We start from the raw sequence: 10,985 nt of genomic DNA, 5'->3' as shown, positions 1-10,985 counted from the left end.
TACTGTTGTAAGTTTTCCTGTTTAGCCTGCGAGCCCTAACAATAGAGCCATAACCTGTTGGTATCTCCAGTGCTTCTACTAATTCTTCCAGAGTCCATTCTACAGGAACTTGCCGGACAATACCCATTCTGGTTACACTGTAGCTGGGAATAATTGCCTCATATTTAGCTGGGGAAAGAGCAGGGTGTTCAAGGAAAGCATTAGCGTCGTTAGAAGATTTAAATTCAATGGAAATTCTATTTCTACCAACACGTTTCACACCATCTTTAATAATATTTTTAACATTAATTTTATACAAAAAATGTCCAAATTTAATGGGGCGCAATGGCGTTCCAGACGCTTGATCCGATACAATTTTATTAACGTGAACAATAAATGGGGCCGAATCATCGTCCGTGTACTTAATTTTCGTGTCCAAGAATTTTGGGTTGTTGTATGTAGATTGAATAGAAGGGGATGATTGCCCGGTATTAGTTTTTTTGGAGGGCAGGGATGTTTCTTCGGTTGCGGGGGCTCGTTTTCTATTTTGGACCGGATTGTCTAACTCCATTATGTCCACTTGGGATTGTGTAAACAATGGCGGAGATGACCGAGCACGTGGCTCGGCATCGCCTCCACCAGAATCGGGGGGCTCGGACATTTACAAGACAAACACAAATATAAAGCAACTACTTATCTATCTACTCACCAATATAATGTATAATAACCACAAACCAGTTAACTAAACACATAAGATAGGTCAACAGGGCATATAAAAATGGAAATTCGCCAAAACACAAACAGCCTCTTGCAGTTCCCAACCGGAAGTCCAATTGCACAATCGAAAAAGAGTATTATGAAAGGGGTATGACTATGTATGACGACATTGAAAAATTGGTTATTAACGTCAGCGATGAGAGCAGTAGCGAGACCACTTCAGATTCATGTGATTCAGATGAGTTTGTTGTTGCCGGAACGTCTACCCAAGATACAATAGAGTTTTCTGGGGTGGAATATCTCGATGAAAGTGTTTTGGAATCTTATTGATTTAAAATTTAAAAAAAAAACCGCGATATTATCCGAAAATTAGTATTTATTAAAAAAATTTAAATTGTTATTTTGTTTTATTAGAATAAATTGTACAAACAATAAATGGTTCATTTTCCCTTTTATCCTATTAATTTTATTATAATTATTAAACCTACTCGAATCTCCCTTAGTAAGAAGGAAAAAAGTCATTTAAATTATAAAAACAAATAATTCTGTGAGGGATCATATTATGTTGCTATATAATATTATGTTGTTACTGTGGATGTATCGAGTCTGATGGTAATTGAAAATTAACTCTAAGGGCGCGTTTATTTCACGCGAATATGTCGCCCCACGCGGCCGTGACGCGATGACGGAGTTCACGTGTTTAGAGACCGAACTGTTATAACAAAATACGCTTTATTTATTTAGAATTTACATGTTAAATTCAGAATTTTCAAGAAACAAAAACTTCACCACATTACTGCTTGCCGACTTGGGTTCGTTCAGTTACTAAAATTATGCGAACTTTAACTACAAAGAAACAAGTTGTTATTGCATTATTACTTATACAAATAATGCAAAGAAAAAAAGAGGTGAGATGATTTTGGGTTCATCCCATTTTGGAAATAAGAGAAGAGTTTGAAGAATTTCATACGAGTCTGGCTTAGCTTTCGTCCACTTGGCGACCGCGTGGACAACGTGCGGTTGTGTTATTCCGAGAAATTTAAATGTTGTTGCCTACCAAGAAAGTTTTCGGGTCGTGTGTCTGGGCGCTAAAAGCCTTTAACAATAAATAAAAATAACAAGTATCTAAACATTTTTCGTCGTAGTATATCGGGTTGGCACATATTTGATCTAGGCGCCGTCATTAAATCCATACTCTTTTTTGCCAAGCTGTACGTCCATGCTTACATACATGACAGTTTTTTTTGTTATATAAATACGCAATACTTTTGACCATGGATACTTGCGTTTTGGCCATCAACTGAGTTTTGGGCTGGGGATTAGTGTAAAAATAAATGTGGAATCAAAGGAAGTTTGCTACAAAAAGACAATATTTTTCTTATTATTTGCTTTGGACTCAGATTTTTGCCCTGTGTGGCTCGTGCGTGACTAAAGGATTCCGATCTTGCCTTATATTTTTGGTTTCGTTGTGAACTGGTTTGTTTACTACGACCACAATGGGAGGACGTGGTACACCCACCCGAATTGTTTATATCAACTGTAACATATGTGTCAATAATCTGCGCCGATATCCTGCCTTACAACTTGACACAAGAGTTACTGCTTTACTGTTCTTGTATTAGTAGTTTGTGTTTACTGTGTAGCTGGGTATATCCACTGATCGTAAGTATCTTAAATTCCTATTCAAAGTAGGTACGTACTATTATATACATGGCTCATGTTTGAAACTTTATTGGAGTGGGCAGAGAGGCACAGGTTGTCAGAAGAAAAAACTTGTCTACCTCTTCACTACTTTGGATAGGACGTGATTCCCTAGTAGGTTTTGCGAACATTTTTGGGATGGCAAGCAGCATGAAACATTTCACGTATTCTGTTCGTATGAAATGTATGGGATGTATCAAATAAAAGTAACTGTTCATTTTATAATTATTTAATTATCACATTTTGCTTAAAATGGCTATAACTATGCATGTGACTTGCACCCCTTACCCCTGCCTGTTTAAAGTGGGTAAGGTTTCATAGAGAAACAGTAGTTGAAGAGGCTGTTCAATGCAGGGGCCCATTCTCTGTAGTAGGATACATAAGTATTAATAATGAATTGTGAGCCCGTAAATGATGTTTTCAAATTGTACTCATACATTATTTTATTTGCACTTCCTCTTTTTTCAGATTACTGAAGATGACTGTGTTTGTGAAGCTTGTCGAGATCTTGCAATGTTCAGAGTGAACATCAATTTACAGCAAGAAGTTTCTGGCAGTGATGACCAAGAAAGTGGACCAAGTCACCGAGACCACACTAATGTTTGTCTTCTATGTGGTTGTTCCACTTTACATAGGCAAAGTGACAGGATATTGCGAGACAATCCTACTGAACTGCATCAGTCTATGATTAATATAACAGGTACATTATAATTATGTTTAACATACATTATAGACACCTACTCAGTAGACAACCTGTAGCCAGTCTTGCTGTTAGTGTTCTAAGTTAAATGACAATATTGTATAACGACAGGTTGCCAGCCCATCCACTATAATTAGTCTTATCATATAAAATTGAACGTGATCTTATAGATAGTTATTTTATTTTCAGATAACAGCATCTGATAGCGTGTGTCACACATGTTGGTTACGCACCCAAAGAGAGGTTCGCCGTAAAAACCTTCTTGATGATGCCAGATCTGAACCTGGTGTTGCAGAGGAATCACAAGTGGAGCCCCAGCCATCAGGTTCGAATCAGACAGAACCGAACCGCATTGTGAATACTCAAGTAATAGTGTTACCAGACTACCGACGAGCAGCCAACTCTAACAATTGTTGTGTTTTTCCAAACTGCGATAGTAGCACCTTACACGGCATATCAGATAAATTACGTGCACTTGTGCATCATAAGCACAATTATTATCTGCCAAAACTGGCTCGTGTCTGTGGTGAGCATTCTATGAGCAATTCATGGGAAACCTTGTATGACTCCTAGAACAGCATAGAGACTTTCACCGCTGAGCAGATCCAACGTGTATTTTCATTTGTTAATAAATTCAATCCAACTTTAGACTTCGATCATTTAGAAGAAATGAATGATAGAGTATTTGAGTATTGGATAGGACTTACAAAAGAAAAATTCAATTCTTTACTTATCCAAGTACCCCGAATACTGGAACTGCAAAGAGGAAGTTTAGGCCTAGCCACACTATTATTGAAAATAAGGACAGGTGATTCAGTTGATAGAATTGCAACATTAGTGAAAGCGCCACATCGAACCTTAGAGTCTTTAATGGATAAAGTGAGAGAAATACTCCTTCAAGATTTTGTTCCACGAAATCTAGGAATAACTCAATTAAGGAGGGAAGAACTCTTGCGGCATAATTTATTAATTCCAAATGAGCTTTATGGATATGGAAACAATGCCATTGTAATATGTGATGGTACATATGTATATATACAAAAGACCTCAAACTACATGTTCCAAAAGCAAAGTTATTCCCTGCACAAATATAGAAACTTACTAAAACCATTTATGATTGTTGCCTGCAATGGATATATTGTTGATTGTTTTGGCCCATATAAAGCAACTACATCAGACGCTGATATTATGACCAGTCTATTTCACGAGGGATCTGCTTTAAGATCATATTTCAGAGGTGGTGATGTGTTCATTTTGGGCAGGGGTTTCAGGGATAGTATAAGCTTTTTAGAAGGATGTAGATATAGGACATACATGCCAGAATCACTTTTGAAGGCGAACACCATTTAACTACAGACCAAGCTAACCGAAGCCGTTGTGTAACTATTTGCAGACTATTCAGACAACAATATTTTCATCGGTCTCTACCACATATTATGATGCAGAATTTTCAGATAGCGGCGGCTTTATTAAACAATTTTGGTGTTTGCTTTCAAGATAATGTTTATGCAAATGAGATATTGGAAATTATTAGAGAAAAAATGAATCTAGAAAACAATCTGGCAAATATGGTTGATCAAATGAACATGAATAGGCGAACATCCTTCTTCCAAAGCATAACTGCGGATCGTAACAATCTTTTATACTTCCCTACTCTTGAACATAGAGACCTTATTCTATTCGCCCTGGGAACCTATCAAATAAGACAAGCTTGACCAAATTGAAGTGTGCAGTGAACACATTGATACAGGTGAATATAATCTTAGAGGGAGTGGTGTTACTACTTTAATTAGAGGGAAAATAATGTCACGCCACATATCCAGGCGACAATATTATGTTTGTATTGTCATAGAAAATAACATACCTGGCCGGAGAGGAATAACAGAGTACTGTTGTAGTTGTTTAGTTGGTCGGCGCACTGTAGGCTGTTGCGCTCATACCATGACACTCATATGGTATCTGGGATGGGCCAAACATCAACAAAATATTGCAGCGCCGGCTGAATTTATGGACCATATAATTATAAGAGAAGATGATGACGAGTAATAAATAGTTTAAAATATAATATACTTTTATTGGTTATTATATTATTTTTCCTCATTATTTCATAATAATCCCTACACTTGGGTGGACAGAGCCGGAAGTCTCCAGAAGACAACCTACAACCACTCTTGATGTTAAGGTCCTTAGACAGAAATAATGAACTAAATAGTGACAGCCTCTCCATCGCCTATTATATCCATCACGCTAGAGGGATTAATCGACATGCCCGGATGCCTTGGATGATATGTCGCATAGAACAGTTAATAAACTGGTCTATACATACTGCGTTTTATTTCTTTTTCTCCTCGTCTCTGGGCATTGAAGGAACTAACACTAAATAGATACCTATAACAAAGGCAGGCGAGTAATTGCGATAAGTGATTTGTTTGTAAAATAGTAGATTCTTCTATGAGAAACAACATTTAGTTTCTGAATATAAAAATGAACGTCGACTGGCATCGAACCTGCTACCGCAAGGTCGAGTGTTCATTATAGTCTGTCTTTAGTCAAAATGACAACACGTAGTGATTAGATCCTCTTTGATGACAACTTGACATAAGATATAACCTACAAAAATAAAAATATAATATCTTTTATTTGTGGGTCTCTCCGATGGTAATTCCTTAGAATAATAACGCATAGAATGATAGTTTCATATCAAACGAACTGTCACAAGTGAGGCAAAAACCAAATTCATGTAGGCGTAAGCAACTTGTAACTACGCTCGTCGGCACGCACACAAATATACAAATAATGATGCCATGGAATAACATTTCCCTCAAAAGTGGGGAAATTGTATCTTGCTTAACTCATCATTAAGTTAAAGGTGCCTACAGATTTATTTTTATTTTTATTTATTTATTGGTTCACCAACAACTGCTTACACTAAAACTACAGCTAGAGAAATACATAATATTGTTTAAAGGCTGAGTGCAACAGTTAATTACTGGTAAACACCTCATGCCATAACTGAAAACTCGTAATTAAGTACCTATATTAAGATTAAAGAATAATAAATAAATATTGTCTAACCATTTAACAGTAAAAAAGAAACAAACGAAAACAGAAACAAAAAACACATAACCACTTATACTACCTACTTATTTAACAATTTGTTGTGAACAAACACACGAAACTTGCTTAGTGAGATTTGGTGTATATCACAATGATGACTGATTTCATTGAGTAGATTGGACAGTCTGGGTACAGGTGAGTTTGTACCTAAGACGGTGCGCCGCAACGGAGGACGAAGAGGTGTAATGGGGTGACGGGGTAATCTCGGTGGGATACGGTAATTGAAAAGAGAAAGCAATTGAGGGCAATTTATGTGGTTACGCAGAATTTTAAAGAGAAATAGAAAATCAAGGAATTTTCTCCGGTCGTCCAGGGACATCAATTTGAAATAACGTAATCTGTCAGCATATGAAAAGCTTTTTTTGGCTTTGCCGATCGAGAAAGCAAGGTACCACATGAAACGCCTCTGTATTCGCTCCAATCGCAACGAATGAACGGCGAAATGAGGCCGCCACACCACACTACAATACTCTAATGTGCTACGAACTAGACTTTGGTACAATAGTATTTTTGTTTTAACATTTTTAAAATCCTTGGTGTTTCTCATAACAAATCCTAACATTCTAGACGCACGCTTAATTACATTTTCTATATGTGGGACAAAAGTTAACTTTTTATCATACAAAACTCCGAGGTCTCTAATTTTATCACATTCTTGAACTAAATGGTTGCCAATGTAGTATTTAGAGGGAATAATATTAAATTTGCGACAAAATTTTACAAAAAAACATTTAGCAGAGTTAAGCTTCATACCGTTAACTCTACACCATACAACTAGCCGGTTCAGGTCTTCTTGAAGCAGCTGTACATCGTTTATAGAGTTTATTACCCTGGCAAATTTGAGATCATCAGCGTACATAAATAACTTCGAAAACCTAAAGCAGTCAGGTATATCATTTATAAAGATATTAAATAATAGGGGACCCAAATGCGATCCCTGTGGAACACCTGATGCTACGTTTCTAGGCCCTGATTGATAGCCGTTAATTACTACACAGAAAGATCGATCCGTTAAATAGGACATGAGCCAATCAAGAAACTTCCCCGAGAAGCCATATGCATATAACTTTTTAAAAAGTATTTTGTGCGGCACGCAGTCGAAAGCTTTGCTGAAGTCTGTGTACAGTACATCCAATTCCTTCCCTGAGTCTAAAGCTTCGACCAGATTTTCATTAAATGTGACTAGATTGGTGCAAGTAGAACGGGCACTAACAAAACCGTGTTGAAAGTTGCTAAGATAAAAATTAAAATGTCTACGAATATGCGTGCAAAGAAGAGATTCCAAAATCTTGGCAAATGTACACAAAATCGATATTGGTCTATAATTCGTTGTTAGGCTATTATCACCCGACTTGTAAATAGGAACGACTTTAGCTCTTTTCCAAATATAAGGGAACACACCAGTAGCTAAAGATTTATTGTATATTAAATAAAGAGGTTGGGCCAACTGCGACGCACAAGAAGTAATAAACAGAGGTGTTATTCCATCGGGCCCGGCTCCCTTATTTTTATCTAGTATTTTCAGAGTTCTTTCAATAGTTTCTAGTTCTATTAATGGTACATGAAAACCCTGACTATTTATTTCCATGAATTTTAGAGATGACGATTCCTCTATACAGCAATTTCCCCCCAAAATATTGCCACCAGTAAAATCACAAGTACTAGAAAAATTAGACGCAAATAATTCACAGACTTCAGCAACATCAGATGTTTTATAAGAACCATCAGTCATAGAAATGGGGTATGTACTAGATCCACCACGCTTAGCTTTTACATGTGCCCAAAACAATTTGGGATTCGCTCTCAATTGACTCTCCAACCTTTCTAAATGCTTTTTATGACATTCTCTAGAGATACTTGTACATCGTTCAGTGAGTAATTGTAGTTCAAATTCATCTCTCGGATTGTTATATAATTTAAACCTTTGTCTGATTTTATTACGTTCCTTTAAGATCTTAATCAAGTTTCCACTGAACCATGGTGGATATTTACTACATTTCAATCTAGCAATTGGCACATAATCACTAATTAGTGCGTTCAATTTGTCGTAAAATACATTTACCATATCATCAATGTTAAGATTCTGAAATAATATATGCCAGTCTATACTTTCAAGACTTTCACGAAGTGATTCGTAATTCGCTTTATGGAAACTATATTTCACACCTGATGGGTTATACGGTAAGTTGCTAGAATTTGCGAACTCGAGATGTATTTCTAATGGGGGATGATACTGATCGACTTTACTCAGTGGAGACATTGATTTGATAACAATACAAACAGGTATATCAGATAGAACAAGATCAAGTAATTTGCCAGTATGATTAAGTACGTTATTTACTTGACGTAATTTATTAACATAGGTGAAATCAATTAGAGACTGACAGACATCATTGAGTTTACGTTGTGGGTCACCAAGCAAGCTCCAGTCGATTGCTCCCAGATTAAAGTCGCCCACCAAACATTTCGGTATATCAATTTTATCGAATAGAGAATTACAATTATTTAGGAAATTGTCTATTAATGCGATATTCACCGGTGGGGGTAGGTAAACTGCGCAGATAGCTATCTGACGAACACTTTTGCCACTATGAGCAGGTACATCAATGACTACCCATAGATCCTCGCATCTACTCTCCCATTGCGTCATACGCCTCGAATGAATATTTTTTTTTAATGCAATGAGTGTGCCTCCGCCGCTTTTCAAATTATGGAAACCAGTACTTTCCCTATCCCTTCGGTAAACAACATACCTTTCGTCAAATAGCTCACTACTCAAGATGTTACCATCAAGCCAAGTTTCAGTTAAAACTATGATGTCATAATTACATAGGCTTACTTCACGGTGGAAATTTGTAGTTTTCGTTCTTAAGCCTCGAACATTTTGATAAAAAACATTTAAAGAGAACATGATGCATAAAAAAGTCCAAACACAAACGCAACAATAACCAAGTTATATAAATAAAATTAAGCTATTCTCGACAAGGAATCCTTATTCCTGATTAAAATGTAATTTGAACCAACGTCTTTTCTGACGAAGATTTTGCCACTTCTTATCCAAACAAATTTATAACCAGCTTCTTTAGCCTTTTGTCTAACAGTAGCATGCAGGGCTTTATTGGTAGGTGACAGGTGTTCGCAGACGAAAATCGCTACCTTATTACCGGAAAGACCCAAATGAGAGCTATTTAGTTTATCATTAAAGTTGGCTTTGTTGAATTTTGCCACAGACGCTATAAACTTGTCACGCAATCTAGGCGAGGCAAGCTGTACCACAATGGATCTCGGACGGGGACTGTCTTGTTTAAGCTTGGCTATTCTTGTACAGTTCATTATATCTGACTGATTCAAACTGCAATCTACCACCTTACTCAAATTCATAACAATATCCAATAAGTTTTCCTGCTTACTCTCCGGCACACACTGAATTTCAATATTGTTAGAACGTGCCTGTTGTTCGAGTTGTTCTACTTTCAACTTTAGGTCATTTACGGTAACTTTCAACATATTGTTGTCATCCTGAACGACCTTCACAGCCTCCTTCACAGTGACATGCTCTCTCAGAAGTTCATCATATTTGCAGCTTAAAAAATCCATTGAATCTCGCATTTTGTTCATTTCAGTCTCCAGGGGTTTCAGCTTCCTATCCAAACTTTGAGAAACCATGTCACTGAACTTCTCCACCAATCTGTCAAATTCAGAACTAAGTGCATCCTTTATAATAACATGCACATCTTTTTTGGTAACCGCTGTTGCATCAGTATCAGGTTCTGTAATCTCAGGTGAATTGAACGCTGGTCTCTTACTTCCTCTTGAAGTTGTTACACTTCGCACAGGAGTATCATCATTTTTAGTGGGATTTTTATGCGGTTTGCACATTAAACATTTCCACAGCGATGCGGATTTAGATGAAAAAGAGCTTTCATCTTCAGCAATACATGCGAAATGGTAGTTCTGGTTACATCCACTACATCTAATAAAGCTCATCTTATCGTTATCGTTACCATAGGGGCAACAACCCCATTTATATTCACTCATTATCCACAAAATGAAATACCAATAGCAGCAAAATGTAATTGAACCGAATTCCCGTAGGCAGTATAGAACAATCTCCAATGTACGCTCTGTTATATTTATCTTTGGATAACTTACAAACCTAGTAGGCATCCACAGCGTCAATTTTAACCACTACCTTCATCCGAACACGATCGATAATATCACTGCGCAAACCTCGCGACTAAAAGGTCTTAAGCGCCGTGAAATCCGCGTCGCTTACGCGTTCTCGTCAACACTGCGAGTCTATGATGCACTTAATGGTGTTTTCTTATGTTATGGGGTATAGTGATTACTTTCCTTTGAATTTACACACTTCACTATGTTTACTATGGTTAATATCAACTAGTTGGAAATTTTCAAATAGAAATACTAGCTTTAACTGGCTTAAATAATTTTACAAATAGGAAGACAATTAATTACGCGTAACTTTGCTCAAGCTCAATTTATCATTTCCGAATTTTAGATTTGCCCGACATTGTCGATCAGGTGCCTACAGATATGCTCGGTTTTGTCGATGAAAAACGAATATAGCACTTATTTGTAAATCCAAGATGGCGGACACGATTTTTCAAAATATGCTATATGGGTATCCTTTTCGAGGTATTTGGGGATGCTCATTACGAATATGGCACTCATTTCTAAATCCAAGATGGCGGACACGAGTTTTGAAATAAATGCAATATGGGTATCATTTTCGAGGTACTTGGGGGTGCTC

At 36.9% G+C, this 10,985-nt stretch overlaps 1 protein-coding gene and 1 long non-coding RNA gene across 2 annotated transcripts; one reads left to right on the top strand and one right to left on the bottom strand.

Moving 5' to 3' along the window:
* Positions 1–2,327: 2,327 nt before the first annotated feature.
* Positions 2,328–4,117, top strand: LOC113227469. Its single transcript, XR_003310201.1, has 3 exons — positions 2,328–2,358; positions 2,866–3,097; positions 3,287–4,117. It is a non-coding gene; the product is annotated as an uncharacterized LOC113227469 (long non-coding RNA).
* Positions 4,118–9,181: 5,064 nt separating this feature from the next.
* On the bottom strand, positions 9,182–10,252 carry LOC113240509. The gene has a single exon (XM_026477843.1). The coding sequence runs from the start codon at positions 10,250–10,252 to the stop codon at positions 9,182–9,184; it is 1,071 nt and encodes a 356-aa protein (XP_026333628.1).
* Positions 10,253–10,985: the final 733 nt, after the last annotated feature.

This window comes from Hyposmocoma kahamanoa, unplaced genomic scaffold (genome assembly GCF_003589595.1).
Source record: "Hyposmocoma kahamanoa isolate Upper Pololo Valley unplaced genomic scaffold, ASM358959v1 100021, whole genome shotgun sequence".
Lineage (NCBI taxonomy): Eukaryota > Metazoa > Arthropoda > Insecta > Lepidoptera > Cosmopterigidae > Hyposmocoma > Hyposmocoma kahamanoa.
The sequence above is the reverse complement of the archived record's forward strand: the minus strand, read 5'-3'. Positions and strand labels throughout refer to the sequence as shown.